General features: G+C 40.6%; 1 protein-coding gene across 3 annotated transcripts in view; it reads right to left on the bottom strand.

Annotated features, from left to right (window-relative positions):
- The window catches only part of LOC144943506 (dual specificity calcium/calmodulin-dependent 3',5'-cyclic nucleotide phosphodiesterase 1A-like), a 247,134-nt gene that overhangs the window by 209,082 nt on the left and 11,963 nt on the right, over positions 1 to 26,089 (bottom strand). For 2 of the 3 annotated variants that reach the window (XM_078871061.1, XM_078871033.1), the window contains exon 2: positions 1,976 to 2,032. In XM_078871061.1, coding sequence (XP_078727187.1) covers positions 1,976 to 2,032 — 57 coding nt within the window. Of the gene's footprint in view, positions 1 to 1,975; positions 2,033 to 16,058; positions 16,263 to 26,089 lie in introns of those variants that run through there. The other variant, XM_078871026.1, reaches the window with a different exon arrangement.

Genomic DNA, 26,089 nt, shown 5'->3' with positions numbered 1-26,089 from the left:
TAATGTACTTCATGAAATACGTTCCAAATAATGTATGCGATTGCTCGTAAACGTTGCTTAAGCTATGCATTATGTTGTGCAGTATCATGGGTAGCGAAAATTGTATTCATATTTATTTAAGGACGGACAAAGCTTGCCAACAACAACGAAAATGAATGTGTTTACGTGGTATAGACTGAACATAATTAAAAAATTCTTATTTAATCTAAATCTCCAAGATACCAACCCCATGTCTTCATCGTACAACATCATTACTTGGTCTTTCTGAAAGTGATGGCTTAAGGGGCTCTGGTTTAAGGTTTGGCAAAGCTGGTCTAGTGCTTACTGCAGTAAACCCTCATGCCAATGAAACTCTCGGAGGCCAATGGCACCCACAAGAACGCAGTGGGACCCTCAGTAATCTGTTGATTACTCAAGGCAGGTATGGGTGAGCTTTGCACCAGCCAATTGAATCCGTAAATACTGGGAGAGGAGTGGTTATCGCCCAGTATCATATTCCAATCACCAACAACCACACCATGGAAATGGTGACGTAATTTGCCATGCTGACTGAGGCGTTGGCGGTCCATTCGGGCACCATGGGTCCATGTGAATAGTTGGATAGCGGGCCTTGCCTCACCAGCTGTCGAGCTAGGGTTGTGTATAGCTAATGAAATAACTAACGAGTGTTTATCAAGAACGTAACCACGGAGTCAACATTGGGGGGGGGACCAAATCTTCCAGGGGGTCTAGGGGTCCCAACCCAGAAAAAATATCTAAATTTGAAAACTAATTTCCTGCCTAAAATATTAAAAAATTCACTAACACATGGGATGGACTTTTTGTTTATTTTTTTACAATAATGTCTAATAGTGTATTGTATTACATTGCTCTGTTTTTACTTTTTTTATTTCTTGTTTCATTGTATGTAATGTTTGAGATTAGGGATTAATAAAGTACAACCATAACCACAATCGTATAAACAGCAATCTATGCATTGATTTATATGAAGACAAGTCCAGATATTGTGGCCAAGGTTTAGCAAATTGTTATTTTTATTTACATAGCATAGCAATTATTATAACTTTTTGTATATTTGTATATATGTGTCCCCCCCAATATATATAATAATTACGGCCTTGGTGTATATATCAATTTCATTTCAGACATGTATTGACTCTGTATTGTTTTTCGTTATTGCAGTTAAAGCTATGGACGGTAACAAAATGGCATGGTTGTGTACACAAGTGCCCTCGCCATTCCTCTCCCACCGTTTATTGATGCCATTGGCCTACTGGAAGCTCATGCATATTTAGTAATCAACAGATTATGCAGGGTCTCACTACCCCTCCCTGCGCTATCTCCCTCCACCACCCCACCACGTGGGATGTCATCTGTTACACCAGGCAGTGGCAGCAGAGTAGGACTGGCAAGGACTCTGGTTGGAACATTCATTCATTGGCCCTCTTAGGCACCGAGGCTGGACACTGAGGTCTTAATATAAGCTTTCCTAAGGCTTATGTGTAGGTTGCAAATTGGGCCCCTGGAGTAGGATCGCAAGTCCCGGTAGCAGGATAGATGTTGCGATTGTCGAGGATATTGTATATTTAGGCAGTGATAGCCGCATTTCATTGAGCTGTGAAAGTGAGATCAAGGGGCATATTGCTTTATCAGGTCAGGTACCGGTTAACATTAATTATTGTAGCATGTGGAAATCCAGGATTAAAGCTGGATTAATAACATTCACTAGGGAGGCAATTAGATGGCAGAATTTTTTAGAACACCCATGGTACCTCTTTAAATACTAATCCATTACACCACACATTAAAATATCATCTCTGAATATTATCATTCGTTTAGGCCTTCTAACTCCATGACAAATACTGTGCACTGTTGTATAGCTTAACATTTGTTGGCTGTAAACTGTAATACGTGATTATGATCAGACACTTCATTTAGCTTTCAGTTTTTTTAAAAATAAAATTGTTAAACGTACGTGAAAGTATTTCATGGTGAGATTGCAGGTCAGGCTTGTCATCCAGATCATTGGCCACTGAAACAAACCAGACGGGGATAGAGAGAAGGAAGCCATAGCATGGGTCAGCACATAAACAGAGCTGCATTTACACATTCACATGGAGTTATTTCCTCCTAAAGGTGCTGCAGAAATTATGTGTATTCAATAAATACCTCTGGAGGCCATTACGTTCAGCTGGAATCAACTACTTTAAATCAATACATTTTCTTTTAAAGCAAGGTGAGGGTCAGTGAGTCGGTGTTTTCCCACTCAAATGAGCATAGCGTGGTGCTTTGTTGGCATTGAGCCAGGGGTGGGAATTCCATATTCTAAGGCAGAGGTCATAAGAACACCACTATTGACCTCCCACAGAGCAGTACTCGTGTTTTCAGCCCTGGAGGGATGAAAAAAAGACCTGAATTTACCCTCCCAATCAGGATTTTAGTCAATCACTCTAACCGTAGCTCTACCGGACTAGGATTCAGTCAGACAAGATTTATTTCAACAAGACCATACCTGGGCATGAAAATGTGTTATTATTTTTTTGTATGTATTTTTTCAGGTTTGTCCTTTAAATTTTGCGATGACAACTTCAGCTGCGTAATATTTAAAATTATTCCACAGGATCTTGGACATTCACTTCATGCCAGATGACACATTTCATATTTTACACAGCAATACCAGACAACAGTATAATCTGAGCCAATAACACATTTTTATTTATTTACAAGCCTATCCAGTCACGAATGCAATTGACCGATATTGGTTGTTGACATTGTAAAATTGTCCAAAAATGTATTTTGTAAGATTTAAATGTTTTCCATTTATACCTGTTTTGACAAAACAGGAGATAATAGAGCTCTCTGTTGAGAAACCTCAATACAATAAATACATACATTTGACACTTTCAAAGTAGATACATTTTAAGTAAAAATCAATACAATAAAGGCGGTAACTTGAGAACATTCAACAAAAGGAGCACTCACCGGCAGGATTACCAAGCCATCATGATGCCTCCCAGTGGACGTGTCGGGTAATGTGCCGTTGCCTCCAGCATAAGCAGAATTATAAACTTGTAATAATGTACTATAAAAAAAATATGATAACCTTATCTATTAAGTTGGCTATTTCACAGAAATAAGTATGCATGATCGAATACAAATCTAGACAAAAAGAAGTGACTGTAGTTTATGTATTTTGTTGATGAAGTATTGACATCTTCTTGGTTTTTTCGGTAAAGTCACGTAGAAGGGAAATAATAAAATAATAAAAATAAAAGATAATAAAATAATTATCACGACGTTTCGGCCACAACGCAAGCAGCCGTCCTCAGGTGAAGAACAGGTCTGTCGGAAAGCGTCGTGAGAATTATTTTATTATGTTTTATTTTTATTATATTATTATTTCCCTTCTACGTGACTTTACCGAAAGAACCAAGAAGATGAATCCCTGCAGTTCACGAAAGCTTTAAATCGAGAAGTATTGACAGTAAATCCTAAAATTCTCATGAGCGGATCGCTGAGTTTAAGTCACGAACAATGTGTGTATACCTTATTCGAGTTTCCTTCTCTCGTTGTCTAACAGATTACAATATGATGGCGCTGTCCAGCTTGTATTAGATTACAAAAATAATGCAAACCACTAAAATAGAACCCACTGATGTTGCGAGCATTGTCCTTAAATCATAACGCATATGTGAACTTAGCTGGTTCATACTCTTTGGTTCTTTCTGTAAAGTCACGTAGGTATAAAATAAATAAATTACATTACAATAAATTAAATTACATTTTATACCTACGTGACTTTACAGAAAGAACCAAAGAGTATGGATCCCTGCAGTCACGAAAACTTCAAATCTAGACGTAGCTGGTTCGTAGAATTTGCAACTACACAAAGCAAGCTTTAGACCTCAGGTCGCATCTTCATGTTCCACACTAACGTACAATTGTGAATTTGTTCTGTTGTTTTACGTCACATTACAGTATGTTGCAACTAAAACAATGATAAACTTGAACGAAAGTACAATATGAATTTTATATGCGTGGGAATATGAAAGTAAAAGCAAAAATACCTACTCTACAATGCTAAAATTATATTGAGATACATTTAATAAACAGTTTGAACTGTAACAAAAAGTCCTATGCACTGTATAAATAGTGCAGCTTGTGTTTAAAGCTAATTAGCCTGGGGGAATGTCCAACATTTTGGCTAGGTTATGCTTTTCGTTAATCACCACACACAGGCAGTAATTTGAACCAAATTATTAAGTGTTCTGGATTGCTCTCTAACACACCAGTGTGATGAAACTATAATGAATTGGCATATTTGTTCACGTGACAACTTTATTTATTTGTCTGTGTCGGGTGGAGTAGGGTTTATAACACACATTGTCATTTTACTCATGCCATCTGACCCAGAAATCAATGATGAATTAGTAATTGACAAGAATCCATCACTCATCGATGGCAGCAATTAAATGCAGATCAATATTTCTACGTGTTTTTCATGAATGTGATATATTACCAACATGGTGAAGTATGTAAAAAAAAATCATCGACTAACATGGCATGCCTTCATCCAGCAGCAGATTGCCAAATGTTTCACAAATCATGATAATTACATTTTTTATCCACTTTTCTATGGCGAGGGTGAGTCTATCCATCGGCCAATCTCTGTTGACTTCCCCACAGAATGGTCATCATTTTTATTGAGGGATGATGAGCCGAGGCAACCCCCACCCAAGACAGGATTTGAACTCACAACCCCCTTGATTGCGAGCCTCTTGTTCTACCACTGAGCCTCCTGGCCAGATCACTGCAACTATATATTATATCTTGACGTTTCAAAAATAAAAATAAAGCATCATATACAATTGTTTACTTATTTCATAGGAACAAAAATGTTTAAAGTGTTGACGACTGAATTGTGTCTATGAAAGTTGATGTGTATTATGAAATGAATTTTAAAGCCTGTTTAGACTATGACATGAAAATTATTCAATTATGACACTGACCAATTTCATTTCAGGCAAGTGACATTTCAGGCAACAAGCCTTAATGCGTTCATGCTTCATTGACTTTATTAAACTGTTAAATTAAATGTTACAAGATGTGACAAGAAGAGCCGTATGAAGGACAGTGTTCACATCTTTCCGCGCATGATTACAGTCAGTCTTTACATAAAACAAAAAATATTAGATATTAATTATTAGATATGTTATGTCTTCTTCTTAGGTTTTTTCGGTAAAGTCACGTAGGTAAAACATCAAAATGAATGAAAATAAAATAAAATAAAATCAAAATTCACGACGTTTCGGAGGCAACACAAGTCTCCGTCATCAGGTGGGACCGTCACAGCCAGATTAGCTGCATCAAGTGAGGCAATGATTCAAGATGTAATCCCTTAAAAGCGAGTTGAGGGGGGGAGGAGAGGGAGGGGGGAGCTCATCAGACTATGGTAGCCAATGAATGGAACGTATCGGGAGGGAGGGGGGGCGAGGCCAGAAGGGTGGGCGACGGCGTGCAAGCGATTGTGCGCAAGCGGCTAATTACTGCACACGCCAACACAATGGAGCGATTATGCGCAAGCGGCCAACTGCCGCACACGCCAACACAATGGACAGAGAGGGGGAGGGAAGCTCTAATACACATGATAGACAAAAGAACGAAAATGCCCATGTTTATACCAATGCTGGCTGAACACTGAAGAGAGCACTGCTAAAAAACAACTGGGGATGTTAACACTCGGTAAAGTAAAGTAAAATAGTGCCTGTCAGATAAGATGGACCAAAAAATTGTAATTAAGTCTTTTTTGTGTGGTTGATAACATCTTTCCAATGATTACTAAGTTTGTACCCATCATCACGGTTGAAATTATGTCTGTGTTTGTATATTTGTATGGCTTCGTGTACAAACCTTTGATGGTAGCCGGGAGGTTTGCAGAGAACCTTGGTCTCGGAAAAGACAATTTCATGAGAGCCCACCGAGTTGTAGCAATGATCGGCAACGGCAGAAGAATCAGTTCTGCCGTGTTTCAGATCTGACTTGTGCTCGCGGACACGATCAGAAACATGACGTTTCGTTTCTCCAATGTAGCAATCACCACAAATGCAACTCAATTTGTAGACTCCAGGATACTGTAAGTCAGGAACGACATCCTTCACAGATGGAATCAGATCACGGATTTTATGCACTGTACTGAATCGGACTTGGATCTTATGTTTGTTTAGAATTTTGGAGATCTTTTTGGTCACGCCAGCTATGTATGGTAACGTGATGGTTTTGGTCGGAGTTTCATGTGGCTGTTTCTGTGTGGTGGGAGAGACAGCTTGGCGGATAGTACGGTCAGAGTATCCGTTCATCCTGAGGGCCCGATGTACATGTCTTAATTCACCAGTCAGGTGGTGTCTGTCAGAAATGCCATGGGCTCTGTGGTATAGCGTTTTGATGAGAGAATTCTTTTGAGACGGGTGGTGGTGGGAATCCGGTTTCAAGTAGGAATCTGTGTGGGTGGCTTTTCTGTAGACAGAATGTCCCAAGGATCCGTCAGGCCTCCTCTCAAACAGAATATCCAAGAATGGTAGTTTACCGTCTTTCTCCACTTCCATGGTGAATCTGATGGATGGGTGTCTGGAATTGATGTGGTCCAAGAAGTGGTTCAATGCTGGGAGGCCATGTGGCCAGATGACGAAAGTGTCATCCACATACCTCTTCCACAGGGAAGGACGTAGGGTGGATGTCTGGATGGCGTCTGATTCAAACTTTTCCATGAACATGTTGGCTATAACTGGTGACAAAGGGGAGCCCATAGGGGTACCCTCATTCTGTTTGTAGAAGGTGCCATTCCAGGTAAAATAGGTGTTGGTGAGGTAATGCCTAACCAGCGCAGGTGCATCAGAATTCAATCCATGTTGGACTAAGTCCTCAATTATTGTTAGGGTGTCCGGTACTGGGACTTTGGTAAACAAAGATACTACATCAAAGCTGACGAGGATGTCATCAGGAGATAGTACCATGTCCTTAACCATAGAGACTAATTGGGTTGAGTTGAGTACTGCCGAAGAGGTCTTGCCATAAACATGGGCATTTTCGTTCTTTTGTCTATCATGTGTATTAGAGCTTCCCTCCCCCTCTCTGTCCATTGTGTTGGCGTGTGCGGCAGTTGGCCGCTTGCGCATAATCGCTCCATTGTGTTGGCGTGTGCAGTAATTAGCCGCTTGCGCACAATCGCTTGCACGCCGTCGCCCACCCTTCTGGCCTCGCCCCCCCTCCCTCCCGATACGTTCCATTCATTGGCTACCATAGTCTGATGAGCTCCCCCCTCCCTCTCCTCCCCCCCTCAACTCGCTTTTAAGGGATTACATCTTGAATCATTGCCTCACTTGATGCAGATAATCTGGCTGTGACGGTCCCACCTGATGACGGAGACTTGTGTTGCCTCCGAAACGTCGTGAATTTTTATTTTATTTTATTTTATTTTCATTCATTTTGATGTTTTACCTACGTGACTTTACCGAAAAAACCTAAGAAGATGATTCCTTGCAGTCACGAAAGCTTCAAATCTAGAATGTTATGTCTTGTTCCTTGAATTCTATATTATCGTAATTATATTCTAATTTAATGCACAATTATTCTATATTTCTTCTAACTTTTCCCATCTCCAAATTGAGATTAGTTTAAAGCCTATATAATTTTTTACAATTTAACATTCATGTTGATGAAACGTGGAGCACAAAATATTCTAATGTTTACCAGTAAGCTCTTTAAGATTGAATGACATTGAGTCCAACTGCCATTATATGGAAACAACATATATTCCAAAGTGATCACAATGCAGTATAACTACGGTAGTTGTTTTTATTAGATTTTAAAAATACTATAGCTTTACTCTTTCGACTTATCTTATCAGTATTTTTTGTCCCATTGCATCGTTTATAATAAAAAAAAAATCAGCATTTGTGATAAATTGCACTACCCTGCAGATCACGCATTTGTACAGCATGCATTAAATAAGTACATTTGTGTATGATCCTATAAATATGTTATTATAATTTTGGGAACTTTTAAATTCAGAGAAAAAGTTGAATGACAACTTTTATCTGAAAAATATGTAAGAAATGTGCGATGTATTTTGGATTAAATTGGTTGAAAAACTGTAACCAAATTCTACAGCAAATGCATAAGAATAACAGCGTGTGTGAGCAGGATGAATACAAAGTTTACTGTGGGCAGAATTCCATAATAGTAATGTATGTACGTTGCAATAACAATTTCCATGTCATACATTTTAATAACCCGTGTTTACATGGACCCGATTATAAAATGATAAATGAAACAAGACTGTGTAAAATACTCAATATATAATGTACTGTACTAAGTTAGATGTTACAAAAAAATTCTGTAACATGGGATTTACAAAAAAATAATAATGATTATACAATTTCAATATGCATCTAACACGTAGGCTTTCAAGATGTGTGTGCTGAAGTAGTAAATATTTAGCACGTTTTGTTCAAGTGACAAACCTTACTAATTGGCTGTTCAGGGTGGATGTGGGGTTACAATAAATTTATATTTACGCGATATAACCCAAAAAACGGTATTATGAACTATTGACTTTGCTCAAATTCTCAGCCATACTGTATTATTGTCATGGACATACTGCAAAAACGTAAACAATGCACTCTTACTAAAAACAGTCTAAACTTTCTGGAATTTTTTTTTATACCGACCTCCAACCCTGCCAATGGAGAATAGGGGTTATGCTTTCGCTACGTTGTCCCCACCTGAAGAAGGAGGCTTGTGTTGCACCCGAAACGTCGTGATTTAATTTAGCTGTTTTCATTTATTTTATTTTTTACCTACGTGACTTTACCGAGAAAAAAAACCAAAGAGTGAGAATAGGGAGGTTATGGTGGAACACGTGGGGCCTACGGATCCTGATGGTTTGTAAACTTTGGGGATGTGGACGTAGGCCCTGTTGACCATAAACTGAACTATACTTAGTCCAGCAAATTCCGGTTCCCAGTGTGTGTGGAAACATAGCATGTGTGGCACTGACCAACTTTTAAAAACAAAGAAAATGTAAAATTTCGATTTAAAGCTTTCGTGACTGCAGGGATTCATCTTCTTGGTTCTTTCGGTAAAGTCACGTAGAAGGGAAGTAATAAAATAATAAAAATAAAACATAATAAAATAATTCTCACGACGTTTAGGCCACAACGCAAGCAGCCGTCTTCAGGTGAGACCAGGTCTCACCTGAGGCGATAGACCTGGTCTCACCTGAGGCGATAGACCTGGTCTCACCTGAGGCGACAGACCTGGTCTCACCTGAGGCGACAGACCTGGTCTCACCTGAGGCGACAGACCTGGTCTCACCTGAGGCGACAGACCTGGTCTCACCTGAGGCGACAGACCTGGTCTCACCTGAGGCGATAGACCTGGTCTCACCTGAGGCGATAGACCTGGTCTCACCTGAGGCGACAGACCTGGTCTCACCTGAGGACGGCTGCTTGCGTTGTGACCGAAACGTCGTGAGAATTATTTTATTATGTTTTATTTTTATTATTTTATTACTTCCCTTCTACGTGACTTTACCGAAAGAACCAAAAAAGAAAATGTATTTTTTTCAGTTTAACATTAACAACGCTGCCTTTATTCCAATTGACTGATAGGACCTAATTTAATCGAACTGTCAGGATGTCATTGTCAAAATGGTCCCGTTAAAACAAATGTCATTGGGTCTGATTCTTAACCCAACCGATCATGCACACCAGCAAAAACTACAAATTCAAAACTCTAATACATGCATTGTTTATGCTACAAATACTGAAATGCCAGGAGTAACGATCTGTAACATTGTTTGGCAATCACTTAAACAAGTAGATTTATTATACTTAGCTCCATGAGCCATTCCGATGTGAGAGACAAAGTCACATCAGTGGATGGTGTTGATCGATAAATGTAAAATATTGAAAAAATAAAACTACAGCACATGTATCTCCAGTTTGTAGAAAATACATTTTAACAATGTTCTAAGGGCTGAGAATCTACGAGGCAACATTTCTTGTCCCCTGTATCTGATCTTCTTGGCTTGCCTTTTGAATCCACTCAATAAAACGTTGCACTTGACAAGTCTCTCATTACATGAATCACTCACACATGAAATGGCTGGAATATTATGTAACGCTTCCATTCATACTGTATTGCCAAAAATACTACCAAAGAAATATCAAAACTAGTTATTATTACTATTATATAAGACGTCTTTCGAATCCTTGTTGGGAAAAAACGAGCGGTCATGGTGTTAGTTGGACAGTAAATGTAAGATTAATATGGGCTCCACTTTAATGTGAACAGGATTTAGCCCTAACGGAAACCATCTTAATACGGTAGTGTGGTACGTCTGTAAAAATGGGAAAATGCATTGCATTTTGGTTTTGATAACATTAATAGCAGTCGTCATTGATGTATCCACTAAGGAGAACATTTATTCCTACATTCTGTTTAAATAAATAAAAATCTACTCTTTTGGGCCAGTATCATTTACATATATTCGTTCTATGTTGGTCGCAACCATAAAAGCATTTTCTGATAATTATAATGGTAATTAGATAATGGCCACTACACAGCTTTTGATTATTGCAATGTTGCTAACATAGGTAACACCTGTGATGTGATGTATGTTACAACATAGTGCAGTGTTTTAATTCAATCTCAGAGCAGTGGATAGACAATCGTCATCCCTGTATTCACTATCTAAACTGCTTCAATGTGTGTTTTTGTCACTCACTATACAATACGCTGCATATGCAAGACCTAACGTCGGTGTGAACAGGGGTTAAAAGGTGGATTGGGGGAGCAAAGGAGAGGTCCGTTTCCAAGGAAACGGTGGAAGCCCAGCTATCTATGAGACTTCAAAAATAACCGCGTGCCTGTTTGTGTCAGGTCTTGCCCAGCCGATTAGCTGCATTTTCCACGCTGAGCTGGCGCCAACGTTTTTTTGTTGTTGTTGCAGACACCATCACCGGTATCCCTAATCACTGCCGACGTCACCGTCGCTACGGATACACAAAGCCTTCCACTGGAAAGCCACATGCAAGCTAAAGGAGGCATGTAGGCAATGATATGCCAGGCTATAAGATGAACCTTTAAAAAATAAAAAAAGATTTTCGTGGGTTTTTTTGGCGTTAAGATAACGTTTGGGGGTTTTTTTTTTACAGAAATACGGCACTTAATGTTGTTAAGTTAGCCTTAGTTGCTTTATGAAATACTTTTCTGCCTACGCTTTAATGAACTGTTATGTATAAAACATAACATTGAAAGTTAAAGCGAGCCAGAGATTTTTCACTTCAAAAAAATCTGCTCTCATTTGACAGATTAGGGATCGGTCACCTCCAAAACTTTTTATGTTTTTTTTTTTGCAGAGGATTACAAATTCAGTAGGGATCACTCTGCACGACAGAGATAATTTGTCATCGATTATCCTGTAATGCATGGCAACAGAATGCGTATAATACGGTAAATAAACCCATACGTCTGCATAAAATACCTTACCAAGCACAATTAGCCTGTTGTGATGGACTCGATTAAATGCAGACATGTTATTTTTTCTCCTTTATATAATAGCATGAATATGAACAACGCATACTGACCATAGTTAAATCTCCCCCGTGTTACATGCCGAATACGTTCCCCACTGAGGTTTATGTGTGGCTTACTCTGAAATTATTTCCTTCATCAATAATCTGAGCACCTCCTAGTGCTCAATGAGGGTTAATGCAGCTGAAGAGATCTGCCCTTATTCTTGCTTCATGCGAAGCTTTCAATATGACACAGAATGTGTTTATGGCCACAACAAGAATAGGGCTGGAAGGAATATTGGTCATATTTTTCTCCACAATTATTAATCTTGTTCAGTCACGCACATGTGTTTGTAAAATGCGTATATGTCTATGCGCAAGCCTTTCCTCTTACAGCCACCACGAGTCGATACAAAAAGTGCTGTCCAGCTTACGTGTGCTTATCTCAGGCTCTGAGCCAGTGATGAAAATTGGACATCCAGGATGGGCACGTAGATTAGGCAACAAATGCAAATCGGAGACACAATGACTGAGCAGGACACATCAATACATGGGATTTTGGCCAAATGGGATTTTGGATAAGCTGGTGATGAAATAGCAGCCAGCGGGTAGAAGGCATCAAAGCGAATGACCACCACGCAGATGGAACGATGAAATTCGTTCTCGTGCATGAGTGGGATGGGAGTGTGGCATCACGTGACGATGACAGCAGCTACAAGATATTGATGCCCTCCACTATTAGAGGATAGTCAATGGCTGATGATGATAAGGATGGTGGAAGTAATCTCTTCCAGAAATGGCATGATATTGATAAATATTGTCTCATTGGAAGCAGAACGACTGTCTGAAGATTACAGATAATTCATTTTATTGGCTGACCTTAAACCTACGAGAAGTAAGAATGCTCAATTACAACCCTTTTGTCAATCAACTGTTGGAATAAGGCTACAACAGACCATGGGAGTTGTTGACGATACTTCACCATGTCCGTTCATTGCTGCTTGGGATGTAGAGGAGTTGGGACTGCAGGACTGGTCCAAATGTCACCCACCACTGATATTAGCCATGGGCAGGGTTCATAGCGTGGTGCGGTACCGCTACACCATCGTTATCTTTTGTAACAATTTTATCATAACAGAGCTGGAATGCAGGTATGATGCAATCAAGTAATACTGGTTGGAACCTCCTGGTTACACCAGCCCACAGGGGATTATTGTGTCCGTCCGTCGTGCAGGGAGGGGCTGGGTGGGGAGGGGAGGTGGGGGGGGCTGGGTGGGGAGGGTGGGGCTGGGTGGGTAGGGGAGGGTGGGGAGGGGGGTGGGAGGGGTGGGGCTGGGTGGGGAGGGGCTGGTCACCCCGTGGTGCCCTTATAAAACTCAACGTTTAACCTACTCACGCCGGCTTGTGCCCGCCCTCACAGTCGGGCATATTTGCGGAATACACCAGGCCGCCGTTGACCCTGGCCATTGACCGGGCAACCCAACGTTCCTACCAGCTCCCTCCGCAGGAATGTGTTTTCATTACTTTCGAGGCAAGGGTTAGGAAATCATGAGGATTTATATTCACTCACAAATCCACTGGATCACAATGTGGCGAGGAGAAGACAGCACAGTAAATTAATTCTTTGACTTGTTAGTTTGGACCTTTGAGTATTTTCTCTTTATATGTGTTGGTGTTTCCCAGGGACTGATTTCTCTAACATGTTAAACACTCCTTTAAACGTGAATTTGGTGAAATATCGCGACACAATACCGTGCTGTATTTGAGCTTTGGATTTATCTATCCAGAAAAGCGAACTACTTTTCTGGGTAAATAAATTACTTAAAAGATCGTACTCGCATTAACCTAAAATATGTCAACATCACCTGTTGTGACTCGGGGCACCATAATTTAAGTCATAAGTAGATGAACACGTTTTTTATTATATACAAATATGACTGTTTTAGTTACACCATATTTTTCCCATTTTTTAAGGAAGCAGGGTTAAATCTGAGAAATGTCAATGTGTCGTTAACCCACCACCACCCGACACAGCCAATTATTGATAGTTCCACAATCTAACTCAAAAACCTTTATTATTAATAATATTGTTTGTGAAAGCCTACGTGTTAAATAGACTTTCTTTCCATGTTTTAGCTCATGTTGTTAAAAGACCATGCCATAAAAGTCTATTGTTTTAATTCTCAAATGTACCTATGAAACTGGTGTCATTACCATGCATGGGCCATCCATTTACCGAGGTAGCACGAGGGAGATTATGCTGTGATTTCCCACAAATGAGAATGTGTCATGATAGAAACTGTGACATGTCATCCATGACACATGTCTAGAGCAACTAAATTGCAATAATTTTTTTACACCGGAACACGTTTTACGAATGCAACAGTTGAGTTTTCATTCGTTTTACATTTAAAAATCAACAATATACTATGTTTAATGTATGTCAAATTTAAATTCATACAAATCAAAATGAAACGTCATGGATGTGATGTAATGGCATCGCTGCAGTTACTAGTTCGATTTCCTTCGAATTTCTAAAACATAAAATGTATTGCATATTGTGGACCAACTCAAGTGAAAGCTAGAAATGGAGGCAATCGACAGAATTTTAAGTCAAACGCCAGATTTCGTCGTTCTTCCTGGTAACAAACAGCTCTTGTGACAATTCACGTACATTCTTGATATATTTCTATGAAACTTGTTTTTTGTGCAATGAAACTGCTTTCAAGATCCCCGTGACACTGTCAACGGGACACTTATTTTTTCAGGATGATTGTCATATTCACAGTGGACGATGAAGAGATTTAGTCACATTCTTAAATGTGCTATAAAATGGTTCATTCCAAAGTAATTATTACCTGAACAAAAAACTCGTGAAAGCATTTTCTCAAGTGCATCGTTTTTTGGCACCTCGACACGTCTAGGGAAATGTATTTTGTAAGAATTGCCAGCTAAAAGGTTGACTGTTATTGTACCAAAATGCAGTGTAAAATTAATGTTTTTCACTTGTTTGTTTTATGGTGTATAGTAAATAAATCAGATAATAGGCTTAACAAGTGCATGAATATATGCAATTAATATAGAGAACAGTTGGGTTATGCATGCTTGCTTAGAATAAATATTAGACTTATTTACAATACTTCATGCATCACATGTCAGTTCGGTCACACAGACACTACCTGCTTCACTGACAAACGTCTCTTGAACTCTAACAAATCGATAAATAAGCTGTATCATGTTATCATAAATTCACAGCAATGCAACGTTGATAACATCAATATAATCAATATTGCCACTTTCTCCATGCTGTAACCCTACAACAAACCCCAAGTCCAGTTCACATTATCCTAACACTAATTAAAATAACAAAGTTAATTGTATCCCCAGGTTAAAAATGTAATCTTGGACCAAGCATTTTTGTAATATATTTTCAGTATTTGGGCAATTATCAAATATGTTCTTAATTGCAAAGTACATTTTCCGATTTTTATCACAATTTTACCGAAAGTGAGAAGCAAAATTCTAATTTGCAGTAGACACGCCAAGCATACCATAGCAGTCAGAGCATTCGCTCCCGAGCCAGTTTGGACAGGTGTGAGGATCTCGATCCTGCAGCTGCCCACTTGAATTATACAGCCTATCACAGTGAGCAATCTGCAGTGCTAAAGGTATAGTCCATATATTCCTCATTTAAATACTCAATACATACAATATAAAATATATATTTTTAAACCTCTTACTATGGAACATGTCAGTTTGGGTTTAATTCAAGCATTAGGTCAAACTAGATTATAATTTCCACCACAAATTAGCACACTGCAAAGTATAATGTAACAATGTGTACCTTGTTTTAATCACAACATGTTATGGGAAATGAATGTGACACAGTAGTTACTCTACTGAATGTAGCGTTGTATTAAGCTAAGAAGTATCGCATCAATGATTGTTGAATGTGCTCAAAACTCGCTGTGGATGCAACCTTTGCACTAAATAATCTTTGGCACATGTGTAATGATAAATACAGAATGTATTACTGTTAAGATGAAGAGCACAATGATATTTTAACACTTGTGATCAGGAAAAGTATCAAATAGTGACATCATTTTCCACAAACATCCATCTTCTTGCCATATTGAAGGAAACATGGCATTGTACAATGACTGCATGACTGCATCTTCAATTTTAGAAAGTAAAAATAAACACAATCTTCAACCCAAAAAATACATACATTGTTAATATGCTGAAAAAAATGTATTGCTCGAAATTTAATTCGATAGGCAAAGCATAATTACCAAGAGTTATCAAAACATTACAATCGTTTGATTTACTCACAAAATTAATTCGTAATATTTGGAATAAGAGAGTCCAAAAAAAGTTTATCTCAGCATTATATAAATAACCGCTTCATAAAATTGACAAATGTAGCCAATGAATGTAAACGAAACTTAACATGAACTCCTTATTCTCAAACAAGAAACGTACCAATGGTGAAGGTTAGGCCGTCTATGTTGATAGTTGTGCTCCGCCGCTTCTTAAAGTCCCCTTTTTTCGTGCAAGAGTTCATCGTTTCTGGTTCAGAACTTCCCGCTGCTTCGGATCTCAATATCGGGTCACAAAAAAGCAACGGGGCAAGAGGAACGCTCAGCACGAGGCTGAATCGTGCAAGCGGCTGAAAGAGCGCAGGGTGAGTGATACGGGGAGGAGGGGAGAGGGAGAGTCTGCGTGTGCCCAAAGAAGCACTGAGCTGACCCCCCGCAGTAAACGCGGCACGCTCAGCTCTGTCCAATCTTTTACCTCCTGGAGGCGCTGGACAGGAAAGCACAGCCAATTAGGTGAGCCCGCAGCTTGATTTTTTTTCTTTCTCGAGAAGTGGCCCACTCGACTTTCTGTTTGCAGAAGAGTATAATACCCTAACCCTTAATGGCTATAAACGACTGAATAATGACACGTTTCTTTTTTTCAATCAATATTTTAATTTGTTCTGGCAATATTGCATTGTCATGGAGTTTTATTTGGAGAGAAAAAAAAACCCACCACGGAGTGCCACGTGTTTTTACGTCAGTGTGGATTTAAAGAACTGAGCAGAATTATTTGGAAATATTTATGGAGATAAATATGTCACGGGTTTGACTTTGTTGACACAGATATGTTACTGTAAGCTGTGGGTTTTATATATATAGCTGCAAATCTCAGCTGTGGTATTAAAAAAATATTTGACAATAGGAATATAGCAAGCGGTATTACTGCAATGTACATGGGTACATGCTATGTACTGGTTAATAATTATATTTGATTTATGTTAGACTGTATATATTATATGTGTAACAAATACAAGTTATTTTTAATTAAATTTTTAACAAGACAATTTAGAATTCGAATTTCAAGTACACTTGACACTGCGCTATGTAAAGCAGCATATGTATGTGAAATGTCTTTAGCAATCACTAGCAGTCAGGACAGAGAGATTAAATCACCTGCTGTTGTAGAACTGTTAGCAGCAGTGTTATCCTATACTTTTAAGGTTTCCTTGACGTTGCTTTGTCCTTCAGCTAACCTAACCACAGTAACAGATTCAAGTGGAAGATTTACACTACAATAAAAAAAAACATGACAACTGAGGCATTCTGCTACTCATTGCCCACACGTGAGTAGTCCACGCAAAGCACTTAAGCTAATATACTTGTTGGCATTTAGTGGCAGAAATCAATGTGTTTTTCTATGTACATTTGCTGATTATAATTTAGAGCCACCAATAAGACTGACCATCATGTTTTGGCAGATGCAACTCGACAAGGGGCAATTGACTGCTCGTCTTTACTCCGAGTTTCCATGGTGTTCCGATATCATCCAAACCGATGAAATAAGCATTACAGTCGGGTACATGTGCAAATACATATATAAATAACTGCCATCCTTTTAGGCTTTGGCAAGGAAATACAAGTTCTAATATAAAACAAAATCATGAAAATAAAATAGTATGCTTGTTCAAACTTCTTTAAGCATAAAAAGTACCATGACATTGGGGTTTTGGAATAATAAGTGCATTTTACGTGAATGTCTGTTTTTACAAAACAAACAAATAAGTACATAAAACCTATACATACAACTGCAAATTCACACACAAATAAAAAAAAATATGCATGATATGATCCATTTTCAAAACATGCATATAACTGAATTACTCGTCATGTGCTCCATCTCGTCAGCTAATGGAAGATAAGCAGGTTTGATAGTGCTCTAATGGGTGGTCACCATGCACAAAAGTACAGGTGTTGTGGGCAATAAATGGCATTTCAGCAACATTTACCAGCCTGCATTGACCAGCATGGTGACGTATGGTCAAATATCCCTCAGGGACCGCAAGGCTGTGCATGTACATTCAAAGCATACACCATATAATGTTAAAACATTTTACAGTCATTCGATCTCTGTGCAATTTTACCATGCACACCACAATCGTGTGCAGTGGATTTCAAACATTCTGACTGAATATTATTTAAGATTAAAATACTTCCACTGTAAAAATGTGTACAGTTACGGTATATGACTCATCGTAAATATTGAAACTCAAGAAATGAGAATGTATTTCCATAAAACTATTAACATATCAAACACATTTGGATAAATTAGTGATACACCATTTGATAACCTGTTTAGCCAGTGGGGACATTAAGCATTCTGTCGTCATTCCCTATAAGTAAAGCACAACATACACCCTTTCCTAGCTTACTTCTTTACATTAGAGGCGGTAGGAGCATTTGCATGAACTGTAGTGAAATTCAATTACTCTTCTGTTTCTAAGCCTGCCAAGACTCATTACAAAACGACGTCCTCCCTCACTTGTCTCACTACATGGTTGATACAGGGTAGCGACTAGGCAAAGTGCACTTGGCAGCTCAATGTTGGTTGTCCCAGAACACCAGCCTGACCTGTCGTCAGATCTAATGGATCACGAAATGGGATCAGCCCGGCTAAATCACATGCAGCCCTGGATTCGTTTGCACCGCTATAGAGTGTCCCGGTGAATCTGAAGTTTGAATTAGGACATTTGTACAAAATCTTATTGTGCTGTTGTTTTTCTCAATGTTTACTTTAAAGGGAAACGTATTTTGCACCGCTATAGAGTGTTCCGGTGAATCTGAAGTTTGAATTTGGACATTTGTACAAAATTTTATTGTGCTGTTGTTTTTCTCAATGTTTACTTTTAAAGGGATACGTATTTTAAGGAATAAGTCCTGAATTGAAATGTGTTTTTGATATTAAAATACACTGTCATCTTGCTTTCTAATAATAATATTTGTGCAGACAAATACCTTGAGGTCATTAATTTGGATTGTCGCTAGAGATTAAAGGTGCTCCGACTCGTAAAAATGTAAATGGTTATTTCTCATTTATGGACATCGTTTATCATTAGATGTGTCATTTTTTTTTAAAAAGCATGATTTAAAGTATATATATGGGGATGTGTTGTAAGCATATTGTATATTTGTTGTGCCAATTTTATGCTTGTATTTTAAGGGGGAAAATTGTTATTTATCATGCGCAATTTTTTTGTTACCATTAGCTTCCATATGTTTAGAAAGGAGTTATATATTATATATATAATGTGTCTAACACACTGACCTGAGTTTGATTCCTAGCCACGGCTAACATCAATGATGGATGCTGTCTGAACTGAATCTGGTCCCCATCCTCATCTCTAACGAAGTGAAGTAAAGTCCAGCATGGTGTGAGGAATGTCTTCATCGCGAAGTGCATTGACAAAGGGCAAATTTTTTTAAAATTGTATTTCTTATATAATCAATTTATTTTCCTCATGCCCTTGTTTTTCCATTGCAATACTGTAAAAGGTGTGAGACGTTTTTAAATATTGACATCTTACAGTGTATCTGATCATAAAGTATGAAGTGCAGGACTTGTACATATTCCCACATTTTACAACGTAAGGGGGTGAAACATCAGGTAGCAGGGGAAAAAGTAATTTGCAGAAGGCCGAGAATACTGAAGAGCTGGAGAAAGGAGCAACCCGAGGAGAAAGAGTTGGAACTGGGTGAGCCAGCAGAATTGTGTGGTACGACAGCCGGTCTGTTTTGTAATTATATTCTCCAAAACGACGCTCATTATTTGTGTCGTTACATAATTTTGCGTCGAACTAGGACGCGTGTTTTAAGGGGACAGTCCTTGCCTATGACATCTGATAGTTCACCAGCATTGAGTCAAAAAATCCTCTCTCTGCTGCTGATGGTAGTATATGTTGAAGCCCGTCCATTGTCTGTTTATCTAGAAAGTCACTTATATTCTCCAACATATATTCTCCATAATCATGGTAATGATCATTTTGTGTTACCTTAAGAAATTCTATCTAAAATATTGCATTTACACTTCTTTAGCAAGCAATTAACATGTTAAAAGCCCTTACTTGTACAGAATATACAAGACGTTACTAATTTCACACAAAATATAACATGTACTTTCACAATCTTACAAAATGAATAAAAAAAACAACTGGGGATAATTTAGCATATCAATAAAACACATTTAAATGTAGGTGTATACGGTTACACAACAAGTATTATTTTTTCTCACCAAGATGCGCCCTGCGTCGCTTCATTTCTGACACATGGCTTGAGCATATCATGCCATGAATATCTAAGTGGTCTGCTCGTGGCCCACAGCCTCGGGGTAGAGTGCTTATTTATTTCCCCCCTCTTGCGCCAAAAAAAACATGAACTGCATCCAGTTTCACGAATCAAATGGCAAACAAAATGGTGCCGGTCTGCACCGACAGAGATAGCAAGTCAGCCAGCGACATGGAAAAGCTAATGGTTTAGTCTGTAGGCGAATTGCTTTCAAAAATGGCCAGGAAAGTTTTAAAATCACATTACTGTTTTGAAATACAGTTTAAAAGTACGGCAAAGAATTGACCCTGTGACCAAGTTGATCGGGTGCTCAAATGGTGGCTGCTTAGTTGATGACTCAATTTGCTGTATGTCATTTATAATTGATGCAAGATAATTCATTGGTGTAATGCCACACGAGCATTTTACCACATATTAGTAAGCTACAGAAAATACAAGTGGCACTTATGGACAAGAAAAGACTGTAGCACCCTTGCAAGTCATTGTAACCCTGTCTAAACTGAACTTTCTTGAATTAGTAAGGATGTCTAAACACGTACGATTTTGTTCATTTAACAATTTGTCTCCCATTTTAATTTTAAATTACGGTTCAGACAACAATGCGAAGGTAGAATGCAGTTTATATATATATTTAGACCAGTAGGTATAATTGAAAACATGTGTAGTGTCAGCAAAGCAGGAGACAAGGTTTTTCAGGAGCACCTTCTTAATAACGCCTTCAGGTTCTAGATTTGAAGCTTTCGTGACTGCAAGGAATCATATTCTTAGGTTTTTTCGGTAAAGTCACGTAGGTAAAACATCAAAATTAATGAAAATAAAATAAAACAAAAATCACGACGTTTCGGAGGCAACACAAGTCTCCGTCATCAGGTGGGAGCGTCACAGCCGAATTAGCTGCATCAAGTGAGGCAATGATTCAAGAAGTAATCCCTTATAAGCAAGTTGAAGGGGGGAGGAGAGGGGGGGGGCTCATCAGAATGTGGTAGCCAATGAATGGAACGTATCGGGAGGGAGGGGGGCGGGGCTCAAAGACAGCACGGAGTGCTAAGTACAACGCATCGGGAGGGGGAGGGGGGGCCAAAACATTGGACGACGGCTTGGACGCGGTTGCTGCTGCACACGCCAACGCAATGGACAGAGAGGGGGAGGGGAGGTCTGATACACATGATAGACAAAAGAACGAAAATGCCCATGTTTATACCAATGCTGGCTGAACAATGAAGAGAGTGTCATGCCGCCGCCACGAAGCCGTTCAGCAGGCGCCCCATCTCCGACCTCGCCACCACCAAGCGACGGAGCCGACCCCGCGTCCCCCTCACCTCACCTCACATGAACACACCCGCACTCATTTCCCCCCCCCCCCCCATAAAGCTCCGAGAGGAGGTCACCTGGCCGACCGGTTTTTATCCGAGAAGCCCTTACCGGGATTAAACTTTCACGGTTTCCGGCGACTAGGGAATTGGACGACCTCCCCCGACGCTACTTTGCACCGCGGCGCTGCGACCGGCCTTAAGATTGCAAGGTCGCAGCGAGGGGCCACTCGGCCATCGCAGGTGAAACGCATCCCACACACCCCACACACGCAAGTATCGACGGGGCAGGCAGAGGGAATAAGCATTGTGATGGAGGAGCATCATTAGAAAACACACAGCGCATCTGAATTGCATAATCAGGCACCCTGCACAGGGAGCGGAGGGACGGCATAATTACGCTCGGGCACGCAGGCACCATTGTTAGGGGAGTTAAAGGATAAGGCTGTTAGTATGAGTAATCGGGAGAGCGGGGTCACGCGGGGAGCCGTGCACAAATTCCCACGGCGCACCTTTGTGACGGACGCCGCCGCATAAACTGCGATAATGGGGGGGCCTGCGTGAGAAAGGGATTGATTGGAATTTGTGCCGCGCAGGTTGAGCATTAATTAGCATATCAAAAGCGGATTGATTGGAATTTGCGCCGCGCAGGTTGAGCATTAAGTAGCATATCAAAAGCGCCCGGAACCGCGGTACGCGTGCCAGAGGGTCGCGAGCCTATTGTCCAGAGCCGCATTCCCTTTGAGGTAGGGAGGATAAATAGTGGGCGCAAAGGGGAAATCGGGCTCTCTTCTCTCCAGCGCCAGGCGACAGGACGCTCTCCAGTCCAGCGACCCGAACGTCCGTGAGACGCATCGAGGCACGCTGCGAGTACGGGATCAACGAACCGCCGTGGGCATCTAACAGGGAGTAAGAAGGTGAAGTAGGGTATCGTAAGCCGATAAATAGGGAATAGGTCCAGGGGAAGTAGGATAGGCCAGCCTCGTCAACTCATACTGACATAACATTAAATTACCAGGTAGCAGATAATAAATCATCAATAGCGAAGCGTGGTCTCGCGTGATCTTGTCGTGCAGCGTGAGCGCGTGGGTGAGCGTGTGTACGCAGTGGTTCTGTAGTGCTGCGGCTCGCCTCGGGGGGAGCGCGGCGCAGAGCGGTGCGAGAGTGGGTGTCGCGTGTGTTCACTCCGTGTGTGATACAGGTGTACGATCATAAGGCGAGTAGTCAGTGTGGAGTTGGAGCGCACGGAGCGGTGTGTGTGTGTGTGCGTATATTCGCTCCGTGTGGGTCGCAGGTACGCGATTAGGAAAGGGAGGTATCGCGGTAGCGTAAGGGGGGACATAATACTACGCGGTATCCAACCATGCCTACTACGCGGACCCGTGGTGGAGGGGAATCCTCGGGCGACGGCTCCCACACCATGGGTGAGGAACCTAGCAGCGGGGGGGCGATTGATGATGTTAGCCTGGCCGTTAGCATTATCGAGGGAGGGATCTCGGGGGCTAGCGACCCCCACAAGAGCACTGCCAAAAAATAACTGGGGATGTTAACACTCGGTAAAGTAAAGTAAAAGTAAAATAGTGCCTGTCAGATAAGATGGTCCAAAAAAGTGTAATTAAGTCTTTTTTGCGTGGTTGATAACATCTTTCCAATGATTACTAACTTAGTAACTAACTTAGTAATCATTAGAAAGATGTTATCAACCACGCAAAAAAGACTTAATTACACTTTTTTGGACCATCTTATCTGACAGGCACTATTTTACTTTTACTTTACTTTACCGAGTGTTAACATCCCCAGTTATTTTTTGGCAGTGCTCTCTTCATTGTTCAGCCAGCATTGGTATAAACATGGGCATTTTCGTTCTTTTGTCTATCATGTGTATCAGACCTCCCCTCCCCCCTCTCTGTCCATTGTGTTGGCGTGTGCAGCAGCAACCGCGTCCAAGCCGTCGTCCATTGTTTTGGCCCCGCTCCCCCCCCCCTCCCGATGCATTGTACTTAGCACTCCGTGCTGTCTTTGAGCCCCGCCCCCCTCCCTCCCGATACGTTCCATTCATTGGCTACCACATTCTGATGAGCCCCCCCCTCTCCTCCCCCCTTCAACTTGCTTATAAGGGATTACTTCTTGAATCATTGCCTCACTTGATGCAGCTAATTCGGCTGTGACGGTCCCACCTGATGACGGTAGCTTGTGTTGCCTCCGAAACGTCGTGATTTTTGTTTTATTTTATTTTATTTTCATTAATTTTGATGTTTTACCTACGTGACTTTACCGAAAAAACCTAAGAATATAACGCCTTCAGGTTCACCCTCGCACTCTCCCTAGTCGTCTAGCCTAGCCTTAACACAACCCTGACCGTGTAACACCGACGGCTCCGACCGAGACAGCCAACAACTATCCGGCCGTGCAATATCTAGCGAAGACGAAAGCGACGAAGGCGGCGAAGACGACAGCGACGACGAGACGAGTCCACTCCCAGAACCAGCAGCCCTGAGCTCCCGCTCTCAGCTGCTTTTATGCTACCCGGCGTGGCCTGGCTCCGCCCTGGCCGCATCTCCCTTCTCAAACCCACTAGCGGGTTCCAGGGGCTTCCAGATGGGGTCTTCCATGACCCTTGCCCCAGTCCCTCCGCCCTGCCGACACACACACCGTGTATACGCTCACGTACATATGTACGACTCGTCCACAGCAGTTTCCGTTGCTGGACAACAGTCGGCGCTATTCCACTACACATGCAAAATATCCATCTTCATGATGAAATGGAGGATTTCACTGTGGTATTTTACGATAGTTTTTTTTTTGCCAGTTTGTGGCAAATCTGATAAATACTGTTATAAAACAAATACAAAATACAATTCACCAGGTAGTACTACATTTACTGGACCCAAAGAGACGATGGGCTAAATCAACACTCAATCGATCCACATTCTTGTGGTCATGATCAGTGGCGGCTCCTGCAAAATCTCTCAGGGGGGGCAAATGTCTGGATGATTGATAAGGATAAGGTCCACCCATGCAATGGATAAATTAACAGCTTAAGCATGTAAAGGCAACTTCACTTCTTTAATATTAATGAAAAATAAAGTGACTCTTACAATACATCTTGTTTGTTTCTATACTCACTATTAAAACAAACCACTCAAGTTTATTTTATTCAAGATTCCACTAGGTGGCGACAAATTATATTGTTGGATGAAACGTGCTTACGTATGATGACGTAAGCACGTATGATGACGTAAGCACGTTAGGGCCAGCCCTCCCGGAAGCCATAGAGAATGCATTGCAGCGCCCCCGTTCGAAAAAAAACATCTTTGAATGTAAGTCTATGGGACCACTCGGGGCGATTCTCAGCTGGAGGGAAATCGCCCAAAAAGAGGCGGTACTCCACAGAACGTAGCATGACGCTGATTGGACTATATCCAGAGGCACAGTGACGGCTAGCGTGACTCTGTGGTTGAATGACATTGGTGGTGCGTCGCCCAATCGCCCTAATGAAGAAACCGCCCCTGGTCGTGATCCTGTGATTTCACCTCAGTAACCATCATATCATCTACATCTTGGAACCAAACTGTAAAAATAATCGAGATCGTCAAGGACTGCTCAAGTTGACTTTGCAAAGAGCATTTTTTAATTCACGGATAGCAATCACCCTCCGAGAGCAATTGGTCTGCTGCTGCTCTTAATGCTGCTGCTGTTAAAACATGCAAGGATGGGCAAATTGTTGCTCTCCTTTAAAAGCTGTAACCAACCTAATGCAACCACACTTTCATCTCTCTTCAAAAATGAACAGCTACTGAGTAAAAAAAACCTTCAGAGTGCTGTTCACTATTGAACTTGACAGCACCAAAAGAGTGTAATCAAGAATGCATGTACTGAGTGGTGAAGGAGACAAGAAAATGCATAAGGGAACTGTTACATAAAACAATGATACACCTATGCGGTATATTTGGAAAGCACTGGCACCTTCGGTTACTTGTATAAATGTTTTGCTTTGTGTAATTGATTTGATCTGATTTAACAAAAAGTTTTACTGCTGCCGACACGATGGATGTACATCCCTAAATAATAATTCCATAAATTTCGATTTAAAGCTTTCGTGACTGCAGGGATTCATCTTCTTGGTTCTTTCGGTAAAGTCACGTAGAAGGGAAATAACAAAATAATAAAAATAAAACATAATAAAATAATTATCACGACGTTTTGGCCACAACGCAAGCAGCCGTCCTCAGGTGAAGAACAGGTCTGTCGGAAAGCTGTCTTTCCGACAGACCTGTTCTTCACCTGAGGACGGCTGGTCTTTCGGAAAAAGCTGTCTTTCCGACAGACCTGTTCTGCACCTGAGGACGGCTGTTTGCGTTGTGGCCGAAACGTCGTGAGAATTATTTTTATTATGTTTTATTTTTATTGTTTTAATAATTCCATAATTCATGCTGACACTTATTTATAATGTATGAAAATACGCAGCTTCGACTTATGAATAAAAAATGAAGGGATCTTTTGCAGTGCACTCCTGTGAACTTTTTTCTTTCAACAACGTAATTAACTTCAATTAGCTACAGCA

This window comes from Lampetra fluviatilis, chromosome 2 (genome assembly GCF_964198595.1).
Source record: "Lampetra fluviatilis chromosome 2, kcLamFluv1.1, whole genome shotgun sequence".
Classification (NCBI taxonomy): domain Eukaryota; kingdom Metazoa; phylum Chordata; class Hyperoartia; order Petromyzontiformes; family Petromyzontidae; genus Lampetra; species Lampetra fluviatilis.
Note: the sequence above shows the minus strand (reverse complement) of the source record. Positions and strands in the feature narration are given on the sequence as shown.